At 35.5% G+C, this 24,607-nt stretch overlaps 1 protein-coding gene across 2 annotated transcripts in view; it reads right to left on the bottom strand.

The window, feature by feature from the left end:
• The window catches only part of LOC127841392 (uncharacterized), a 605,785-nt gene extending 581,616 nt beyond the window's left edge, over nt 1-24,169 (bottom strand). For both annotated transcript variants that reach the window (XM_052370211.1, XM_052370209.1), the window contains exons 1-2: nt 24,063-24,169; nt 2,384-2,983 (exon numbers count right to left, since the gene is read on the bottom strand). In XM_052370211.1, coding sequence (XP_052226171.1) covers nt 2,384-2,911 — 528 coding nt within the window. In that variant the 5' untranslated portion in view covers nt 2,912-2,983; nt 24,063-24,169. The remainder of the gene's footprint in view (nt 1-2,383; nt 2,984-24,062) is intronic.
• Between the last annotated feature and the right edge of the window lie 438 nt (nt 24,170-24,607).

Genomic DNA, 24,607 nt, shown 5'->3' with positions numbered 1-24,607 from the left:
ATGTGCAGCTCCGTGAGATGCACATGCATGTCAAATATCAAGTTGCTATCTTCAATATTGAAAAAGTTATGGCCAATGTTAAAATTGTCGGATGGACAGACGCCATATATTTGACATTTGACCTTGATGGATGACCTTCACCTTCACCTTTCACCACGCAAAATGTCCAGCTCCATGAGATATATGTACACATGCATGCCAAATATCAAGTTGCTATCTTCAATAGTGAACAAGTTATGGCCAATGTTAAAGTTTTTGGACGGACAGGCGCCATATATTAGACATTTGACCTTGAAGGATGACCTTGACCTTCACCTTTCACCACTCAAAATGTGCAGCTCCGTGAGATGCACATGCACGCCAAATATCAAATTGCTGTCTTCAATATTGAAAAAGTTATGGCCATTAAAGTTTTCGAACGGACGGACAGAATGACATACTGACATACACACATACTGACTGACAAACAATTCAACTGCTATTATGCTACCCTACCAGGGGCATAAAAGGGCCATAATTCTTACAAAAGGCTTAATGCATTTGTCTGCTCTTGTTTATAGATTGGGGGTCATGTTGGTAAAGAAGTTTGCAAAATAAGAAAGCAATATGTCAAGGAACATTGGAAATATTTGAGGGGTGTACAAAAGAAACCCCCTCCGGAAGAAACCCCCTTCGCTAAAAACGGCAGGGCGGAAGAAACCCCCTTTCATAGTTTGCATACGCGGAAGAAACCCCCTCGCTAGTTTTGCATAGGCGGAACAAACCCCCTTCGAGTTTTCAGACAGGCGGAATAAACCCCCTTCCATAGCGGAACAAACCCCCTTTCAGACGATTTAGTTACATTCAAACGCACGGTAATCACGTTTTTTTGCATGATTTAAGTTTTTTTTAAGACGAATGCTTCGGTTATTATAGGAAAATATGTACGAAATATCTTCGTCACTATCGGCTCTGGGCGCTAATTTTGTGTTTTTGTTATTTTTATCAATCTAGTACAGTTTACGCATATAAAATGGTATAATCTCACTGAAACGAGTGCAAGACAAATTCACATGAGCATCTCATCATTAACAACTTGTGTACAGACGGCCGGTACACCTCTTTACTCAGCACATAACAGTTTGGAAATAGATATTCGCACCTTCATTTTATTATATAAAAGGTCCTTTAATGTACCGGCTATTGTAGATAACGATGAGAAGTTGTGTCATGATCGGCGCCTTTGCGGCTCGTGTGAAGTTATGTACAGTTTTGTTTAATTACATTAGCATTCGGCTATAATTGTGTGATTTTAGGGAATGATTTGATCTTTGTAAATAAATGTAAATATATGCCTGTTTATCGTTAATAAATGCGTGTCTTTTTTCAACAACAAATTGTTTATTGCTTTTTAATATATGCTTGTTTGAGATCTTTGTAAGTAAATGTAAGTATATGCCTGTTTTATCATTAAATGCGTGTCCTTTTTTGCAACAACAATTTGTTTAATGTTTTCTAGTATATGCTTGCTTGATCTTTGTAAATAAATGTTAATATATTTCATTCTATTTTTTTCTATTTTATCCTTCAATAATAATTCTTTCCCCCATTCATACATTATTCGTTTTATTACCATCTTGATTAATTCTTCACAGCTTCCGAACAAACGAACAAACAAACATTTAATTTAAATTAAATTTAAAATTTAATTAAATTTAAAATTTAATTTTAAATCGCCGATTTTTACGTTGTTTTGTTTGGTAAAGATGTGCTAAAATTTGAAATTTTAATCTTTTCGGTCGGAAATGCCACTCGCCCTGCAGGACGAGCGCTGCTGCAATATTCACTCATCCAGAGCCGATTTCTACTCGTAATTGCGAGCGGGCGAGTGGATTTGTCGAACCCTGATACGGTAGCATACCATATACGTTATTGCTTGTTTGAACACTTACATCCTATGAACGTTAGTAAACTAAACAACTTATATTTGGGGTAAATATATTCTTAATTTCTTTTCAGTATTAAGAAATTTTAGATTTGCAATTTGAGGAACAGTGCAAATTCTTAAAACTTCATATAAATGTTCAATTGTTCAAAAGTTAATGTTTTTGTGAGTGAATAAATAAACTTTGCACAAAGAACAAGGCGATTGTTAGGACCAAACCCTCATTATGGAGATAATATTATAAACAAATTAAATTTAACCTTATAAATATGGTACGTACAAATCCTTTGATTAGATCACAACAAAAGATACAAGTTTTATATGTCTGATTAACATAACTGCTAATAAGTACATTAATGCTATGTATGCATAACTCTTTAAAATACTAAAATGTAGCCTACTTCGTAAATAAATGCACACATTACTATTGTCAGGAGACACTAATTTATAAATTCTTACCTCATACAGGAGGCAGGCAGGTCTTTGGGTTGGCGTTCCCTTTGTTATTGGAAAAGAGAACTTGCTATCAAAGCGTTTGCAGTTCAGCAAAAAACTGACCACTCCGTTGAAGTCTGTATCTTGGATTGAACTCGTGGCAGCATATCCATCTGGTGGGAAATAACATTTTGCTATTTCCCAATAGTTTGTTTGCCACAACTTCGCAGATGTATTCTTCCAAGACCAACAATTTTTATTTTTGTTGTTATTATTATACAGATGTTCATTGTTGATTTCCTGACAAACTTTATTGCAAATCTGCATAGGACATTGTTTGTTGTACCATACATTGTCTGTGGTACAGCTGGTGCAAGTAGATAATGGTGACTTAAGAGTAGATGTTACTTGACTGTAAATGTGCTGGTGAAAATTCTGAGCCTCGTTGTCAGCGAAGTGTTCCAAGCCAGACTTTGCAATGTCTATGGCTAACCACGCTTTCAGCCAGTTTGTCCTTTCCTTGTCCTTAAACACATCAGCTAAACTCGCCATTTTGTTAACAACACAAGTGTCGTAATGAGAGTCAATGTTTGTCGTAGGAACCGGCCATTATTTAAGTGTCACCTATAAAATATAAATAACACATTATTAAATAGAGTCAAAATATCAAATGGACTGAACACAATAGTTAACGTACTGCACGGCCTTTTCCTGGCCATTTTGGAAACAAATGCGATTTTGGCATTGGGAATTTTTTCGAGCAAATTGTCTGCTGATTTGGGAAAAACTAATTTAATATAACTTTTTGTAATACATATGTAATTCAAAATCAATTGAAGTAAATGAAATACAATTCAGACACAATAATAATTACAAGTTGACCCTTTCAATTTTATTTTCGGAAATTGTGAAAAAAAAATCAAATTGGATTTTTTTTTACAATTTTGGTTTGGGTTTAGGAATGGGTCATTTAAACTGATCCATAGATACGCCAGGAAAAGACCTGAATGTTTGCCAGCATAAGACAATAACATGAGTACGGGAGACCAAGACTCCTTTAAAAGAGACTCCAGGGGGTTGTTTTCCTAAGAAAGTGACGCAGATATTCGGCGTCTTCCCCTACCAGATTTTTTTACCCTAAGAATACAATTTCCCCTCCAAAAATATAATTTTTCACCAAAATATAATATTTTACCCTAAAAAAAATGTGTTTTTTTCATTTGGGAAGTCGACACTTATCCAATGTGTACCATGTAAAACGATCTTGCGCTCTTTCTTTCTCCCGACGAACACTCAAATCTGGGAATACCAGTGATTCTAAATATAGCTCTTAAATAACGTCAACCGGTCAACTAATCGTATTAATCATGTGACTATTTTACTGGATTCCGGTCTTGCACGAGAAGGGTGTTTCGTAAATCAATTACCGGAAACCAGTCGAATTTTCATCCGGGTTATGTGAAAGCCAAGATACAGTACAGCCAAGGCGGAACAAACATATTTCGCGATCTGCGGCGGCAAGGCGAAACGAGTCGATGCCACGTCAGCTGTTGAAGCCGAGTAAGTATGCGGCAGCAAGTCGAATTTCGCCGCGAAGCTTCGCATCTGTCCGCCGAGGCAAGCCTCGATCCGCGACATGACGCCAAGTCGATGCGTACATGTATCATAAAACAAACAATCTTTTTAAAATGATAAGTCGTTAAAAAAAATTAAAAGAACATTTATAATCATATGTCAAATCCTATTATTTAACGTGCGCGGATTCAAAATAAAATAGATAACATCGTTAATAAAAAAGCGTGCTGTTGTGTTTTTAGTGAGTGCATTCCCGTTTATAAACAAATTGTTGTAATCTTGAAAATTGAACAAAAATCAAAGTCATCGAAACAAAACACGATAATCAAGGGCATGTATGAATTCAATTTCAATAATAATTTATCTTTGTCATTTTAAGAATCGGTTTAAGTAGTTTTAGTTACTTTGTGTGCGTCTATTAACTGCACCGTTTCATTATTATTTAATATTGAAGTGATATTATGGGCATTTTTCACTATTAAATTGAACTGAAAAGCATAAGCAGGTCAAAAGAGTTAGTGAAAATGTGATTACTGACAATTAGCTGCAACTCATCTTGCTCCCGGCTGTTTATAAAATTAGATATTTTTTATGACTGGTCATTCTTCTAAGCCGAAATGATTCGTAAAACAAAAAAGTGTCTTTGTGTTGTTTGAACGAATCTGCACTAAAACTAAATTCACATCGTAAATCGAATACTTTCTGTCGTAAGTTGGGAAAAACGAAAGTACGGTTGATATACAAATGCATTACTTTCTCTTTCCTGGATATTGTTTTAGTATGTTGATGCTGCATTCACAAATATAAGTGTATCTTAAGTGAAAACAAAAACAAAAACAATAAATAGCGGTTGCGATAGACACCTATTACACGTAACTGTTAGATGACCATTAGAAAACTTTCAATGATCAACAAACATTTTGTTTTTGGTTTTATTTTTACAACAACAGGTATTATCATATAAGCATATTTAGTGTGCCTGGCAAGTAAGTAAGTTTCCTGTCCGTAAAGAATGTATTTCACACATTAACAAGGTCACGTAATTATGTACAAAATAGTTTGTTGAAATGTGGTTACTGACCAATTATCTGCAACACATCTTGCTACAAGTTGTTTATAAAAAAAAATATATTATAGTCGATATTTTACATGACTTATCCAGTCCTCTAAGAAAAAAGGATCCGTAAAACAAAATTGTGTCTTTGTGCCGTATGAACGCATCTGCACTAAACCGAGATTTACATCGTAAATCGAATAATTTCTGTCGTCAGTTGTCAAAGTACGGTTGATATTCAAATGCATTATTTTCCTCTTTCCGTGATATTGTTTTAGTATGTTGATGCTGCATTAACAAATATATGTATATATATGTAAACACACAAGCAATAAACAACGGTTGCGATAGGCACCTATAAACTGTACGATGCCCATGATATCACTTTATAACATGAAACTAATAACTATAAAAGTGGCGTAACTCTAGGTTTCTATGCTACACAAATGAACGTGTAGATGTATATCTATTCACTTGATCCGCCGTGTACGTGTGCGGCGGATTCACTCCGCGAAAGTACGCGAGGTTGATACAGGCTCGGCGTCGTTGCGCGGAACGATGCCGAGTGCCGCGGCGATTTGCCGCGTGAACACACGATTCGACCGCCGCGTACTAATAATCTTGCCGTGGCGAAGCCGCGGATTATATTTGTTCGCATTGGCTGTACTGTATAAACGTTAAAACAGAAAAGTTTCACAATTGGCGTTCATTCACGAACAAAATAAAACGTTCGGACTCAAAAAATATCAATTTCGTCGACGCATTTTTAAAGAATGAATCATCAAAAACCGTTGAAACCCAGCAGGATTCGGAGGTACATGTAATCAACATCGAACATTGTGAAAGTACACAATCGGCAGCTGCCGTACCTTTCCCTTTCAATACTGTAGCAGATCTTAATCATCTACCCATTCATCATGAAATTGAAATCACAATATTGACATCGTCCCCCGGCCCCAGTTGAAAACATTTCCCATTATTAGATCTACCCCTGCAACTTTATTTAGGACTTTAACTTTAATATCATACTTGTTCATGTGTTTAAGAACAAAAAGGTCCGAGACATGCCTCTTTTTCTAAAAAAAACAACCTGCGAAGTCTGTTTGTGAGTTATAGACATTGAAATGAACAGTTTTTATTTTTTCCCCACATATGTCTCTTTCGCGCTCTATTTTTCCCTTTTACCCAGCGTCCAGCGTCTTCCCCTTTTTCTAAAAAAAACCTGTACTTGAACTCCTTATTTGTGTGTCAGGTGAGTCCATCAGACTCTTTAATAATCATCTTTGAAATAAAAAAATGATCAGAATGTCCAAATTTTTGCGCATCTGAAAATATGCCACTCATCATTCTGCATTTCACATGGACAACAATAAAACACTCCGAAGTTATGTTGTACCCTGTCGCTGTCAGTGCGTGTAGTAATAGTGGAATATGCAAAATATGAAACTCCGAATCAAACCGATTATGGCCGTTGTTTCTCTTATATTTTTGCTAGAGTAAACTAGCTTCGCAAAACAGTCTCTCATTACTATAAACAAGAGCACTGCATAACAGGTGCCACGCTCGGCTGCGAAAGCTTGTCAGAATTTATTTTTTTAGACGTCACAGAGACCTTGACCTTTGACCTAGTGACCCAAAATGGGTGTGGCATGTAGAACTCATCAAGGTGCATCTACATATGTAGTTTCAAAGTTGTAGGTGGAAGCACTTTGATTTTAGAGCCAATGTAAAGGTTTTAGCACGACGCTGGATGGCAGACGACGAGCAGGCTATGACAATACCTCGGGTTTTCTCCGAAAACAGTCTCGCTTAAAATCATCATAATACCCAAAATTATTTATACATTTTAAGGCCTCAAGGTACTGAAGATAAAACCGGCTGTGAATCATTTGATCATGAATAACCTGTGTCACTATCAATCGATGATTCGGATTGGGAAATATTGCATCATTTTGACTAAAATTTGGAATTTTATTATGTTGATTTTATGCTTGCAACTACATTAAAATTAATATTACAATATAAATAAAACATTTGTTTAGACTAATTTTTATTTTTATCTTTTTGAAACCTTCAATTTGATTGTTATATATGTCCCATTTGGGAAAAATATATAGAGAATATTATGTGAGTTTTGGATAAAGATCAAGTTTATCATAACAGGCTTAGAACCATGCTTTCCTCACGCTACCATGGTTCTAACAGAGCATGATAAACTTATAACATATCACATTTTATTACGATTTTATCTTTCCCTAGTTGACAAAAACATATTCTCCTACTATTGGAAAAACCCAACTCTGATCTAAAAATAGTGATAGTATAAAGCTAAACTTTATAGGATCGTTGTTATACTATCGATTTTCATCTGGTAATAGGATAAAAACTGTTATCAATAGGGAATGGGTCCCACTAACAGACCCAAATTTGAACGAAAACAAACACACTGTTTTGGACTCCTTGAAATCTGTCCGGACTCATAAATTTTAAAAGTACGATGTCCAAAGGACTTCTACATGTAACTCAGATTAGTTAGTTACAAACACTGCTTGCACACAACACGTAGCCATCCTATGAAAGGTCGGATGGAAGGAGCAGACTGATAAACATAATAGGGGCACACAATAAGCAAACATCTTATTAAAGCTCAGATAACATTCTGTCAAGTTGTATTCAAATCCTTCCTTAATGGATATATATTTATGCTATTGACAAAGTGTAAACTTGACAATTATACACATGATTTATTTGCTGCTTTTTAATTTACAATAGGTGAGGCCAAGATTTAGATAATCTTCCGATATGAAATCTTTTTACACAGGATAATAAGTTGATAGGCAAAATTTGAACTCACCCAGTGATTAAATAATAGAGAGGAAACTAAGAGTGCTATAGTGGTAGCAACCCCAGGTCATTTTTTTTTATTGCAATTACAATAAAACCACAACCATTAACAAGAGATGTCAGAAGACAGTGCGCTCGACTATTCGATTGCTTGACATTATAACCAAGCAATCATGGGAAAATAGTTCATATTCAATAAGGTCAAGGTAATATAGTCATATTCTTAGACAAGTTAGTGGAAAAGGACCATAATTGAAACATATTGATTGCTTATGTTTAAAAAAGTTGTACTGTATAGACGATTCTGAGTTCAGGTATATTTCCAAAATCTATTGAACATTTGATAAGACATAAAACAATAAGATTTTATTTCATGTTTGATAGCAACAGCTTGGGATGGTTGGACGGTCCTTCATAAATAAAATAAATAAATATTTGTTTGTTTTTTACCATGGTTAAAAAAAATCTTTTTGGGTGTGTAGGGGGGTAAGGTGGGGATGGAGATGGGGTATAATGTGGGTGTGTGGTCATTTATTAGATGATCTTTCAAAAATAAGGAAAACAAATGGGGGGAATGGGGGATTCTGGGGTGGGGAGTGGTGGATGGTTGGAGTGGAGTCCATTTTGGTATGTCAGGTAAGTGTTGTTTTGTCAAAGTAAGAATCAAATCTGATCCTAAATAAAGAAGTTAAGGCGATTTTAGCAAAATTTATTAATTTGACCTTGAGAGTAAATGTCATTCAAAGGTCAAGGTCAAATTCAACTTGCCAGGTACAGTACTCTCATGATAGTAATAAAGTATTTGAAGTTTGAAACCAATAGCCTCGATACTTAAGAAGTAAAGTGGATCTAAACACAAAATATAACAAAATATTCAAAGTTACTAAGACAAAAAAGGGCCATAATTCTGTTATAAAGACAACCAGAGTTATGCAACTTGCCCTGTACAGTCCACTTACGATAGTTAGTGAGTTTTCAAAGTCTGAAAGCAATAGCTATGATACTTTAGGAGTAAAATGGACCAAAACACAAAACTTAACCAAATGTTCAATTATCTAAGAATAAAAGGGGCCATAATTCTGTCAAAATGCCAGTCAGAGTTACATAACTTTGCCTGCACAGTCCTCTTATGATAGTTGGTAAGTGTTGCAAGTATAAAAGTAATAGCTTTCATACTTTAGGAAACAAGATGGCCAAGATGGCCCTTGTTCGCTCACCTGAGAGGAGTCGGTTCATTCAATCTTTACCAAACGTCAAACTTGACCTAGATATTGTCCAGACAAACATCCTGGTCAAGTTTCATTATTATTGAACCAAAACTCTGGCATATGGAGTGATTTTAATTTTGTAAGATTTGACCTGGTGACCTATATATTTTGAGTTGACCCCTTACCAAACATCAAACTTTGCTTACAAAAATAAATATTACGACCAAGATTCATAAAATCTGAAACAAAATTGTGACCTCTAGAGTGTTTACAAGGATTTTGTATAATTTAATGAAAATTTGGATAATCTAAAGGTAATAACTTTGGCATTTATTATGTGATATATATAAAACCAATCTTTTCACCAAGTTTCATGATGATTTGGCAAAAAATGTGACTTCTAGAGTGTTCACAAGCTTTTTTTACTATATATATATATGAGAAAACTGCCCCCCCCCCCCCCCCCCGGCAGCCATGTTATTCAACTAACCGGAACCATTTTCAAACTCAACTCTCATATCAAGGAAACAAATGTTCTGACCAAATTTCATGAAAATTGGGCCAAAAATGTGACTTCTAGAGTGTTCACATGTTTTCACTATATACATAATGATATAGAGAAAAATGCCCCACCCACTGGCACCCATGTTTTTTCACCGATCTGGACCATTTTCAAACTCATCCGAGACAGGGCTCGAAATTAACACTCGCACACTCGCAAAATGCGAGTGAAAAATACCGATTGCGAGTTAAGTTTTAAGCCACTAGTAATTTTTTTGCGAGTAAAGAAATAGTGAAAAAAAAACAGTAATATTGCGTTTGACGTCCTGAACGCAAAACCATAGGTCATAGAACGTCCTAATACCCTTATGCGTAAGCGCGCACCTTGTATATAGACTAGTATACTTATAGTACAGATACCAGGATGGTATTGGTACAAATAACGCTAAACAGTCTAAACTAATTCACACGTGGTCATTGAACTTGATCAGACATGGCGTCGAAGCGAAAAATAACTAGTTTCTGTTTGCCCACAGATGGAAATAACAATACGAAAGATAAAGCAAAGTTAACTGTTGAATAAAAAAAAAAAAACACTAAATTATGTTTCCAGAAAAATTTGCGAGAATGTTTTTGATTTTGCGAGTTGGTATTAAAGCTGCTCGCAATGTTTTGCGAGTAGAAAAAAAGTTTAATTCGAGCCCTGCGAGATATCAATAAAACCAATGTTTTGACCAACTTTCATGATGATTGGGCAAAAAATGTGACTTCTAGAGTGTTAACAAGGTTTCTCTATAGCCAAATAAGGAAAACTGCCCCGCCCAATGGCAGCCATGTTTTTCAACGGACCGGAACTCAACCAACATATCATTAAGACAAACATTTTGACAAAGTTACATGAATATTGGGCATGAAATGTGACTTCTACAGTGTTTACACGTTTTTTTTCTGTTTTTTTTTTACCTAGTGACCTAGTTTTTGACCCGGCACGACCCAGTTTCGAACTTGACCGAGATTTCATTGGGACAAAGCTTCTGACCAAGTTTCATGAAGATCGGACAATAAATGTGGCCTCTAGAGTGTTTACAAACAAATGTGGACGGACGGACGACGAACAAAGACCGGTCACAAAAGCTCACCTGAGCAATCAGGTGAGCTAAAAAGTGAACCTAAACACACAACTTAACCAAATTTTAAATTTTCTAAATACAAAAAAGGAACATAATTCTTACAAAATGCTAGATACAGATGTCTGCTCTTGTTTATAGATTGGGGTCATGTTGGTAAAGAAGTATGCAAGATATAAAAGCAATATGACAAGGTACATAGAAAATATTTGACGTGGTACGCAAACTTTAACATATATTTTTCAATAGTATGCATATATTAAGTGGACAAAGGGCCATAATTCTTACAAAATGCTTGATGCAGTTGTTTGCTCTTGTTTATAAATTGGGGTCATGTTGGTTAAGAAGTATGCAAAATATAAAAGCAATACGTCAATGGACATAGAAAATATTTGAGGTGGTACGCAAACTTTAATAAATATTTATCAATAATATGCATATTCTAAGTGGAATAAGGGCCATAATTCTTACAAAATGCTTGATACAGTTGTCTGCTCTTGTTTGTAGATTGGGGTCATGTTGGTAAACAAGTATGCAAACAAGGGCTGTTTGTAAAACATGCATGCCCCCCTATATGGGCTATAAGTTGTAGTAGCAGCCATTGTGTGAATACGTTTTCTGTCACTGTGAATGGTGGTGGTGGTGGTGGTGGTGGTGGTGGTGGTGGTGGTGGTAGTAGCAAAAGAAATAGTAGTAGTAGTAGTAGTAGTTGTAGTAGTAGTAGTAGTAGTAGTAGTAGTAGTAGTAGTAGTAGTAGTAGTAGTAGTAGTAGTAGTAGTAGTATGTAGTAGTAATAGAAGTAGTAGAAGTAGTAGGTGGTGGTGGTGGTAGCAGAAGCAATAGTAGTAGTAGTAGTCGTAGTCGTAGTAGTAGTAGTAGTAGTATAGTGTGTAGTAAAAGTAGTAGTAGTAGTAGTAGTTGTAGTAGAAGTAGTAGTAGTAGTAGTAGTATAGTAGTGTAGTAGTAGTAGTAGTAGTAGTAGTGTAGTATAGTAGTAGTAGCAGTAGAAGTAGTAGTAGTAGTAGTAGTAGTAGTAGTAGTAGTAGTAGTAGTAGTAGAAGTAGTAGTAGTAGTAGTAGCAGCAGCAGCAGCAGCAGCAGCAGCAGCAGTAGTAGTAGTAGTAGTAGTAGTAGTATGCATTACAAAAATGCAGTTAGCCTTACACTTTGTAAAATTTTAATATATTACAAGGGAGGCAAATCTGAAACAATAAATTTAAACTTATTGCATTTGTTTCCCCTGTAGTGTATTACCTCCCCTGTCCTGCTTATATTTATATTAATCAACAAAATTAAACATTAACACAATATTTAATATACAAAATATACAAAAAATCTCATTTTCTGATAATATTTTTACTGATCCACTGTATTTTACTAAAAGGATGATGTTTCATTGGACTGATAATTATAGATTAAGGATAACAGACCAGTTGCTTCAGTAATATTGTTCAGAGTGTGCCCTGTTGGCCGCGTATGCATTCTTGAATTATCATTCAAAAAACCATTATACTATTTCGAGTCACCGTGCCCTTGACCTTTGACCTAGTGACCTCAAAATCAATAGCTTATGAAACAACCTTTCCGGTCATGTACAGTACACTCCACGCGTTTTCCCAAAAAAACGCGCTCCCTCCGCGGGTTTTTTTTGCTAGCGAGTGTTCACGTGGCGTTGAGAGAGCGAGGTGAACTCAACAAAACGCTCGGTGTTACGCCGCGTTCGCTTATTCCCACGGCGTGTATTACTTTAGCCTAGTCGGTAAATGCTGACAATTTCTGTTCTTATCAGTGACCGCCGCGCAATGCCGCGTTAGCAGTGTGCTACTGGGCATGCCAAAAAATAAAAACATTGTTATAATTAATTGTTAAAATACTGTAGTACATGTATAAACAAGATAATTGTATAGAAAATTAATACTTATACAAGAGTTCCGCGGTCGGAGATGACCGCATTGAAGCCGGATTTTTGATTTAAATGACAGGAAAGTACCTTTCGTGTTTTTGTCAATGCAATACTTAAATTACTGAAATATTGTTCAAAGGTCAAAATGAAATGTAAGTACTTTTCAAGGCATGAGCAAACCTTGTTTTATGTTTTGAATGCATGCATATACATGAACAACAATAACATTTAAGGTCACAAATATGAACTTGAATTGACAATTAGGAAAGTTTGATCTCAATTTTTTTATTTTTTAACATTTTTACATTCAAGGTCACGGTGACCTTGACCTTAAAATGACCAGTGGTCATCTACTAGTTCTGGCCAACCTTCATATCAAGTTTGAAGACTCTAGGTCTAAGCATACCAAAGTATTAACAACTTTAACATATTTACATTCAAGGTCACAGTGACCTCGACCTTCAAATGAATGACCTTGAAATGACCAGTGGTCATCTAAGTGTGCTTGCAAACCTTTACGTCAAGTTTGAGATTCTAGGTCCAAGCATACCAAAGTTATAACAATTTTAACATTTTAACATTGAAGGTCACAGTGACCTTGACCTTCAAATGAATGACATTGAAATGAGCAGTGGTGATCTTCTAGTACTGGCCAACCTTTATGTCAAGTTTGAAGACTCTAGGTACAAGCATACCAAAGTTATAACATGGAATAAGAACTTTAACATTTTTACCTACCAAAGTTATAAGAACTTTAACATTTTTACATTCAAGGTCACAGTGACCTTGACCTTAGAATGAATGACCTTGAAATGACCAGTGGTCATCTAAGTGTGCTTGCAAACCTTCATGTCAAGTTTGAAGACTCTATGTCCAAGCATACCAAAGTTATAACAATTTTAACATTTTAACATTTAAGGTCACAGTGACCTTGACCTTCAAATGAATGACATTGAAATGACCAGTGGTCATCTTCTAGTACTGGCCAATCTTTATTTCAAGTTTGAAGACTCTAGGTACAAGCATACCAAAGTTATAACATGAAATAAGAACTTTAACATTTTTACATTCAAGGTCACAGTGACCTTGACCTTCAAATGAATGACCTTGAAATGTCCAGTGGTTACTTACTAGTTCTGGCCAACCTTCATGTCAAGTTTCAAGACTCTAGGTCCAAGCATACCAAAGTTATAACAACTTTAACATTTTTACATTCAAGGTCACAGTGACCTTGACCTTCAAATGAATGACCTTGAAATGTACAGTGGTTACTTACTAGTTCTGGCCAACCTTCATGTCAAGTTTCAAGACTCTAGGTCCAAGCATACCAAAGTTATAACAACTTTAACATTTTTATATTGAAGGTCACAGTGACCTTCACCTTCAAATGAATGACCTTGAAATGACCAGTGGTCATCTGTTAATCCTGGCCAACTTTCATGTCAAGTTTGAAGACTCTAGGTCCAAGCATACCAAAGTTATACCATGAAATAAGAACTTTAACATTTTTACATTCAAGGTCACAGTGACCTTGACCTTCAAATGAATGACCTTGAAATGACCAGTGGTTACTAACTAGTTATGGCCAACCTTCATGTCAAGTTTCAAGACTCTAGGTCCAAGCATACCAAAGTTATAACAACTTTAACATTTTTTATATTGAAGGTCACAGTGACCTTGACCTTCAAATGAATGACCTTGAAATGACCAGTGGTCATCTGTTAATCCTGGCCAACCTTCATGTCAAGTTTGAAGACTCTAGGTCCAAGCATACCAAAGTTATACCATGAAATAAGAACTTTAACATTTTCGAGCATGCCGCCACCCCGCCCGCCCGCCCGACAACATCAATCTATAAGCCGAGATTTTTTCGAAAAAAATCCGGCTAAAAAATTGTGTTTTTTAATTCACAGGTACGTCTACAATATGAATGAATATAAGACATTTGACAAATTAATATTTAAATCATAACACATATAAGACAAGAATAAATGTTACGTAAAGTTTCCAAATGAGAATAATAACCAGTAATCCGAAACACACTACCATTTTTATTGTTAACACGACTTTTACAAATGCTTCCAATATACAGTCATCATGTATATTTCCTGACAAAAGCACGCAAAAATTGTGCTGCAATGTACAAGGTATACTCCTGCAAAGCGTGCGTCAGGGTCTTCCCCAGGCCATTTAAGCGCCCCTTGCTGGGGCGCTTGAATTTCGAATTCAGAGTCCCTGGGGCGCTTGAAATTTTCCGATCAGTGTATTCATCTATAAAAGAAAGTGGAGATTGTCAAAAAAAATCAAGGTTTCCCTATCAGTGAATCAATATTCCCTGTTTTAAAAGAGCACTTGGTACCTACTTTCACAAGTAATTCCCATAAACACCACATGGGGTAATGGATAATCCACTGATAAGAGAATAGCATGATGCGCGTATCGATTATTCTAGCCACATTACACGGTCATTTAAATGCTGACAAGGATGTATCTGGTAACTTTCCAGTCGTCAAACTGTGAAGTTCATCGTCCAATCGGTTACGCGAATGCTTATAAGGGCGGGGTTAACTATCGACCATTATTTTTGATTGACGTCGGGCATGAAGTAAGAGTTTATCGCAGCTTGATTAGCAAGAAGTTGTACCATTTGAGTTATATAAAACCGGTAATTAGTACAGTACAGAACATTAAAGACGGTTTCAGGCATCATCATCACACCTTTTTACTGTAAACAAGTGTTACCTATGACTCATAATTAATACGAAAAATTAATTGCAAGCGGTAAACAATTAATTATTATAGCGAGTAAGTTGTGCAAATGACTCCCAGTTATTATGTGATAACAATTTATTTAATTCCAGTACATGTATATTTCAACAAGTCCATTTATAGAACTGATTCACCTCATTTTTCTGACATTTATTCAACACGTAATGCGCTTTAACAAATTTTCATTGAATTTAAATTACGCACACTTGTAAATGTTTCGTCCGATAATCGATAGTTAGAAGACTGATGATGGCAACCAGCCGTGATCCTCCTGGACAACGTGAATTTCATGCATAATTCCGTCAAAACATTTATTCGACTCGTAAAGTGTGTAAACACATTATCGTTGAATTTATAACGCAATGGTTAATATTTGTTGAAATTTCAAATGGGAATAATTAAATTTGTAATCCGAAACCCATTACCGTAAGTCGATGTTAACGCGTTTTTAATCCGAAACACACTTCCGAATGTAAATGTTACCGCAACGTTAAATATTTTTGCTTCAAATTAGAAGTGCAAATTTATTTTGCGTCGAATCTTTTTCTCAATTATAAGAGCACGAAATTTATGAGGCATATACAACGTCACGTCTATTGCATACAAATGGCGTGTATTGAGCGTTTTAACAAGCACACAACAGGTCAGGGGATTGACGCATATTCAGAGGCAATATTTCATCAAATCTATAAATAGTCACTTAAAAAATGGCAAGGTTTGTGTTAAAGAAATAACTGAAAGCTTTTATCGTAAATATTTACCAGAAAGAGATTGATAAAAACGGAATAAACGGGATTATCGGGTAATAATTAGAAACTTGAAAAATAGTAAGTATACAGTAATAGAGTCGGGTTGAAACAGATGTATTGGGGAATCTTTTGAGTCGGTATTTTACTATCTGTGCGGAAAAGTTTTATAACAATTAAACAATATAAAAAAAACATATCTTTAAATGACTGTGGGATTTTTTTGAAGAGTCATAGCGCACCAAATGACGTCTTTTGACGCAGTTTTTCTTTGAGTTATATCGCACCACAGAACGTGAATGGACAAGTTAAATTTTAAAAAAATCAACGTTGGGAGGTGTCCCCTCCCGAACCCACCCCCGGTCGGCCCCGGGGCGCCTGAACAAATTCCTGGGGAAGGCACTGTGCGAGTATTGATTTTTTTATACAAACTTTATAGCGCAGAGAACATTGAATTTGGTTGATTTCGGTTAAAAGTTTCTTTGGTATTTTTTTTAACAAAATTATATCGCAAATAAGTTGATATTTCCTCCAAAATAATTTCAATTCATACACGCCGAATCTTTATCGTTACGGTATTTTAGTAGAGTAATTATTTTAACAGTAATTGTACTATAAACTGATTAAAGAAGACATCTGGGCGGAACTGGATTTTAAGTGTTTGACGTTATGAAAACACGCAAAGCTTGTCTACTGACCTATTGTGTAGACTGCTGTCTGCGGTGTTTTGACAAAAGGGATTAACATGTTTGAATGTCACTCTGCCAATTTGGTCCATAATTACTGGTAAACATTGTTTTGAATGTCGACGCAACAAGAATACAACTGTGAATATTAAATGCAACTATCAACTCAATAGTTACCACCTTCTCTTAGCAATCAATAGAATAACCTAACTTCAAAGAGAAAATAAATGCCTTAGCGAGCAGAGAATTGACTTTGTTCCGACAATTAAAACCATTCCTTATGCATTCGTTGAACGTGTTTACTTGAGTAAGTTAATAATGCCTTTAGACAGGAAGCGGCTTTTCTTTGATTACGTCAAACTGTCAATTCACACAGATTTGGGAGATTTTTAGGGTCCTTGGTCATTTGTTTACATGTTCAATATAGAAAATCACCTGCTAACATGAAAACTTTGGATTAAATTATCAAAATAAAAACAATGTTGCAAACTGTGTTTATATTAATTGGTAAGTATTAGTTAAAAGACGACGTGTCGTAAATCAACGAGTTTTCTATACAACAACAACTACTTCTACAACCACGTCGGGATCGATCTACATGTATCTTGGTAGTTATTTTTAATTGTAAATATTATACTACATGTACATGTATGTACTTGTAATAAATGTAATTTTATTTGAAAATCAGGAAGTCAAACAAAATTAAATTGATTGTTATCTCGTAAAACGCGGAGTTTCCCCCACGTTGCCAACGCTGAGGGCCGCGTCGGTTTATCAGTTTAGCTGATTGTAACCGCTGCGTCCAAAATCATGCAAACGCCGCGTCTGGCGGGATTTTCTTAATCTCCCTCCAGGTCAATCACCGTGCAGTATGGAGGGAAATTGGGGAAAACGCGTGGAGTGTACTGTAAAGTGATATATTGGGTTATCGCTTGGTCATGGTGAAATTTGAGATCAATGATTGCAAATTCTATATATAACAAAGAAGGAAATTAATTGGGGATGTGTAACCTACAGGCCGTTCCGATTTATTTTCATAAGCGTCTGATGATCTTGATAATTGAGGTCACATTATACCTTTTTTTTCTGATAAAATTCATGTTAAAGACACAACTTTAAGCAAAAATAAATGAAACTTTTTACACTTTGAATTGATTTCAACAATAAAAAGGTATGTTACGCAGTTTTCAAGAAATAAAATGACACAAATCAATATCTCCTGTTTTAGCACCTTCTTTTTTTGGCCGTTTTCTAGTGGAATGTAACACGATTATTTAGTATAATGTAACCTTCATTTTGCATATAACCGATGGCGATGTCAGACTGTCGCTCATTTGGCTTCAAATTCCAAGCGTAAGAGTTGTAAATCAACTCAGATTGTCGAGGAAAAAATAGTTAAAATTAACTTTGCCTGGACGAAATTTAAAATATTTACGTCGGGAATTTTATTTTTGATTGAAAAGTAGCCGGGGTTTCTGGTCAAAGTAGCTGAGGGAAATCCCCTTCCCTTAATGAAACCCGTGTACATGTATTCCTCAGAGCAGTACGTGTAAGAAAAATAAATCAAATAATCCAGACAATTTATTTACATGCTTACACAATGTAACTGTTAACAGATATTCACTTTCATTTATACCCGTAATCAGAAAGTCCGCGAGGCACGTTTTTTACATGACTGTGTATGACCAAGTAAAACATTTGTTGGTACATGTACATGATCGTTTTGCATTCAATCTAAAAAAATCAATTTGCTAGTCCAATGAAAACTGTGTCCCATAATGCACTGTACTCTTTACACTTCTGAAAAATGGCGTGGGCATATGTTTGTGTTTATGAAATTCTTAAACATATTTATCGACATAAATGTTTAAGATTATTTCTTTGTAAGTGATTTTGTAATTATATTGGATAATCAGATAAATGTGAACATAAGAAAAGCGGTATGTATACAGTTATTGATACGATTCGGTTCATATGCATAAATTGGTGAATCACCGATGTCAACGATATCCACTGTGATCACGCGAATCGCGGCTGATCACCACAACATTGCAGAGAATCACCACAAATTATCTTGCACTAGAGCGACGGCGGAGTGACCAATCACGTGAAATCTCGGTGATTTTCCACACTGTTCACAGTGACTCCGAGAATTAGGCAAAAATCACGGGTCCCATAGTGTAAACAGGAAATTTTTTGGGTCACATTTTCACATTTATTGTCGAAGATAAGATAGTTACAATATAGGGAGGAATTTATACCCTAAGTTACATACTTAACACACAGGTACTTGAAAAAAATGTTGGTCCTTATATATATAATAAGGCTCGATTGGTCATTGTCGGCTCGTGTACTACTTACATGTACCCCGGGTGCTTTAAAGTATACTAACATGTACCCCGGGTACGATAAATAAACTTACACGTACCCGGTCGATAGTTGACTGTACCAGAGTTGTATTCTCGCCCAAAATCTGATGTCGTAAAACGCGCTACCGATTACTGTAAAACGATATTTTGTATCTTTAACAAACTTCCCTTTAAAAAAATATGCTTTTTGAGTATAATAAAGAGGCCATTTAACAGAAAAATGACATAAATGAGAACATAATTAATCAGGGATTTCAATATTTTAAACTGAGGAGCTGCGCCATGAGCGCATGATACGCCCGTCGTTCGCCAATGAAGTAGTAAGGTAATAAATAACCCTTTGAATCATTTTTTTACTTCAGTTTATTTGTATTTGAATACATGGTTTATTTTATAAGTACATGAGCATGGAGCGCCGTCTCCTTGACATTCATACCATAAAAGTCCCATAACTCTGGAACGACAATTCAGAATTCCGTCAAAAACGAAAGGGGATCAGGGTTTATCAATATTAAGATTGTGTTAAAATTTGAAGAAAATCTGTCAAAGGATATTTGACGTAGCGTACGACATTAACAGACGGACGGACGGACGGCTACGGTAGGACCAGGCTTTTTCCGCTCCATTTTGGGAAAACGCCACACTGGAATTTTGGGAATTTCGCGTCGTGAAAACTCCCATTTTGGGAAAAAAAATAATCGCAAAATTGGCTCAATTGGGAAAAATTATCGCATGTAAATAGTGTTTCTTATATTTCAAAGAAGCCGTTAACTGGTAAATAACGACTATTTTGATAACTTATTATTAAAATTTTACAAAATATTATGAACATGTGCAGGTTTTTTTAATCTGAATTAAGGGAAAAGGCCTGGCCTTTTATGAAGTGAAAAAAATCGCGGGAAGCGCCGGATTTTGAGGAAAATAAGGAAAGTCTTAAATAATCATTAACATATTTTTACAGTTTTTAAAACAAATTCAAGGCATTAGATAATTTAATTATGCAATACTTTCTATTTTCTACACCGGATCAGGTTAACTTATATATTTTAAAGTTAAAAAAAAAAAAAAAAAAAATTTTTTTTTTTTTTTTTTTAAATTGGGAATTATTTTTTTTCAATTGGGAAAAAAACAACCAGATTTGCATTGGGAATGGGGCCGAATTTCGGACCCGTGGCATAGGGCGGAAAAAGCCTGAGGACATTCAGTGAAATCACGAAATTTTGACGAACAAAGTCCCATAACTCTGGAACGACAATTCAGAATTCCGTCAAAAACGAAAGGGGATCAGGGTTTATCAATATTAAGATTGTGTTGAAATTTGAAAAAAATCCATTGAAGGATATTTGAGCTACAGTAGGACATTCAATGAAATCACGAAATTTTGACGAACAAAGTCCCATAACTCTGGAACGACAATTCAGAATTCCGTCAAAAACGAAAGGGGATCAGGGTTTATCAATATTAAGATTGTGTTAAAATTTGAAGAAAATCTGTCAAAGGATATTTGACGTAGCGTACGACATTAACAGACGGACGGACGGACAGACGGACGGACGGACGGACGGACAGACGCGGGGTATACCATAATACGTCCCGTCATAGACGGGCGTATAAAAACCAGGAGTCAATGACCCCTGAACTGAAATTTTGAGGAGTCAAATTGAAAAATGGTGGGGTCAATTTTGAACGCGTTAAATGTGTTTTTGTCTGTATTATGCAATTTTTTTGATAAAAATATGCTCTAAGAGTAACACAATCTTAAAAAGTTATACTGCTTTATTAAATAACAATACCATGATACATAACACAACATATTTTAAAGAATTGGTTCATTAAATATACTTCCTTATAGTTATAACACATTTAAGTCTTTTAACACATTTAAATAATTTAAGATATGTACCGGTAGCACCTTTACATCACATATTTATCGTCATTATATTATCATCATCCCTATGCCGTACCTGTAGTACAGCCGAGGCTGTAGTAGTTTTACTTTATTAATCCAAATTTTTCTTGTTGTTATCGGGTTTAACAAACCTTATCAAATGTTTGTTAAATCCAGTTTATGCTTTCTCCATTATTGAATCACCATTACTTGCAATTTGAGTTGCCAGCTTTGTATTGAACGCGGGTTAAGTCCGCCATTTACGATGTCGAAGGTCATGACGCAGCAATTTAATTCTACTCGGATAATTTATATCTTATCGAGAAAATGTGTTTTCTCAATGTTTATGTGTAGTATTATTACTTGTTAGTATAAAAAATGAACTGTGATTCCAGTTTATATTAGATGGGTGTTACTCGTAATTATCGGTGGATTAACAACTGACAAAACTCGCTGGACTTAGATCTACTATTGGATCTACGTTATTAATAGACCTTTGATCAATATGGTTTTTACTTTAATTAATTTTGCCGACTTTCTTTAACTGTGCCGTCTGAAAAGTCTGCAAAAAAACTGCAATTTCCGGATGGTCAATCAATTATCACGTAACCACTGCTGCTAATTACCCAGTTAGTGGGCACACACTATTAAGACGGTGACATGTGTATTGGAAGAGATGAGATACAGTACAGGCAATGTGTACTTTGACAAAAACGCGTGTCTGCGGTGTTCAATTTTCCCGATGGGTGACATTTCGCGGGGGGCGGACACGCTACTGACCGCGGTGTTCGGCGAACACCCGAAATCGCCGCGATTGCACGCTATCATTAACTGGAACACCCGTGATCACCGCAATGCCGCGCAGCCACTGATAATACCTGTCTGCGATGGTCATTCAAGAGTTTTAAATTTACATGTACAATGTACAAATGAACATAATAAACTATATGTATGTGCAAATGTATGCGTACTTAAAGTGATATTATGGGCAACTAACAGTATATACAATGTAGGTGTGTATCGTAACCGTTGTTTTTTGTGTTTTTTTCGCTCGATATACACTTGTAGAGACCTATAAACATTGCATATATTGTTAGATGCGCATAAAATCACGTTAAATACTTAAAATATCCTTCGACCAGCATGTACATTATTAGACTATATTTACATGTATTCATTATTGCTTTAAATGAAAGGGATCAATAATTTACGTTTATATTTAATTATTTTATTTTTAGCGAACACGATGAACGCTGCGTTAGATATTATGGGTCCGCGGTGATTCGCGGTGTCCACCTTATGTAAAACAGCCCCCGCGAATATATGATCTGAACACCCATCGCAGGGGTCGTTTGGTAAGCGAACACCGTAAAATGAACACCGTGACGAGTGGCGTTTGTCAAAGTACACGTTGCCTGTACTGTAAGATAAACAACGCCCGGGGTATTCCCTCGATTATAGACCGAGTTTCAAATACTGAAACATTAACTTCAATTAGGAGCACAGCGGGATTTATTACCATGGTACTCGAGATGTTAACTGACTGACGCACAGGTCAAATTTTCGAAGAGTCAAAAGCAGAAAAAGGGTTGCGTCAAAAATTAGTCATTTTTAATTTGCTCGCGTCAAAACACAGGATTCTGCGTCTATTGAAATCCCTGATTAATTTTTTTAAAAATAGCCGACAATGACCGATTTAGCATGAAAATTTCCCGGGTACGTGTAAGTATATTTACCGTACCCGGGTACATGTAAGTATACTAATGAGTACCCGGGGTACATGTAAGTAGTACCCAAGCCGACAATGACAATCAAGCTATAATAAGAGTAAAGGTATCCAACGATGATTTCACAGGTGTATTGAATAACACAATGCAACAGCATAAACAATCAAACAATGCACACATTTATCGTTGTGGTTGCCAGCAGGAAGGGTCCATCTATGATAAAACACCTTTTATTTAATGAAAATCCACCAAGTATGTCCAAAACAGCTAAAAAATTTACAAATATGACCCCAAAATCAATGTGTGTAATTCCGGACGTCCAACTGTTAGTAATGAATGAAGACGATTTTCGGTTGATTCTTCACAATAAAATAAGTACATTGCTATTAAGTCCACGAATTTTTTTTATTTACTAAGTTTACCTTCAAACTACGGCATTCTTAAGTCCCAGTTGATCTGTAAAAAGTCGGACATTCAGAAGAAACAACACATATAGTGTACTTTCACTTTCACGACCATCATTTTGAAGTAGAAATTGGTGTAACGGACAGAAGACGTTTCCATTGGTTGAAAATAAAATTGGTAAACTTGTTCTATAATTTACATCTTATTCAACCAATCGATTACAAGATAAAAAATTACAGCGTTCCATCAATAAAATGGATTCAGTTTCAACATAAAATATAATATTTGGTGTATTTTCTACTTTTTCTGAGTATTTTTATTGTGCCGTTACCAAAGAACAACGTAGTTCGATGGCAAACTGAGTAAATGACAAACGTACGTGGAGTTTATAGCAAAGTTCTTGTTTAAAGTGCGAACAATCGACTGAAAATCGCCTACATTCATTACTGACAGCTGGACGCCCGGAATTACACACTTTCATTTTGGGTTGCTATTTGTGAACCTTTTGGCTGTTTTGGACATACTTGGACGATTTTCATCAAATAAAAGGTGTTTTATCAGAGATGGACGCTTCCTGCTGGCAACCACAATGACATATGTGTGCATTGTTTGATCGTTTATGCTGTTGCATTGTGTTATTCAATACACATGTGAAATCATCGTTGGATACCTTTACTCTTACTATATATATATATATAAGGACCAAAAAATGTTCTAGTACCTGTGACTTAACATAGACCAAGTTCTTCTTGAATGATGATTCATTTGTTTATGTATCAAATTTTATGAGAACATGCGTACAAATCGAAGTTCTTCCTGGTATTATAAAAGGAAAAACATGTTTGAAAAATTCATAACACGTATAAACTCGATTTCAATTAACCTATTACAGTGTTACAAACCTGAAACCTGTCACCATCGACATCAAATTGCGTGTCTTTTCTGGAGAATTCATCACAGCAACAAAAACTGTTATTAAACTGTCTTGGGCGGAAGTTGTGAAATGACAATTTCAGCAGAGCAGAGAATGGTTACACTGCACTAATTGTATTTTTTACCAAAGTGTCTGACGATCTAGTCTCATGCTAGCAGTTGAAATCGTATAGTGTATAACAGAGTTGTTAGAATAACTAAAGGACACATTCTTATAACGGTGTTATCGTTTCATTAGGAAAAGTGGCATGCTCCATTATCAAGTTGAATAATATCGGGCTTAGGTTTGCATTTTAAAGAGGCCATTTCACGTTTTGGTAAATTGACAAATTTGAAAAAAGTTGGTTCAGATTCGCAAATTTTCGTTTTAGTTATGATATTTGTGAGGAAACAGTAATACTGAATATTTACCATGCTCTAAAATAGCCATTATATGTTTCTTTTGTCGATTTAAAAACCTGGAAATTATAAAGCGTTGCAACGCGAAACGATGTCATAATATGGGAAGTTCTGT

Source organism: Dreissena polymorpha, chromosome 8 (genome assembly GCF_020536995.1).
Source record: "Dreissena polymorpha isolate Duluth1 chromosome 8, UMN_Dpol_1.0, whole genome shotgun sequence".
Classification (NCBI taxonomy): Eukaryota; Metazoa; Mollusca; class Bivalvia; order Myida; family Dreissenidae; genus Dreissena; species Dreissena polymorpha.
Note: the sequence above shows the minus strand (reverse complement) of the source record. Positions and strands in the feature narration are given on the sequence as shown.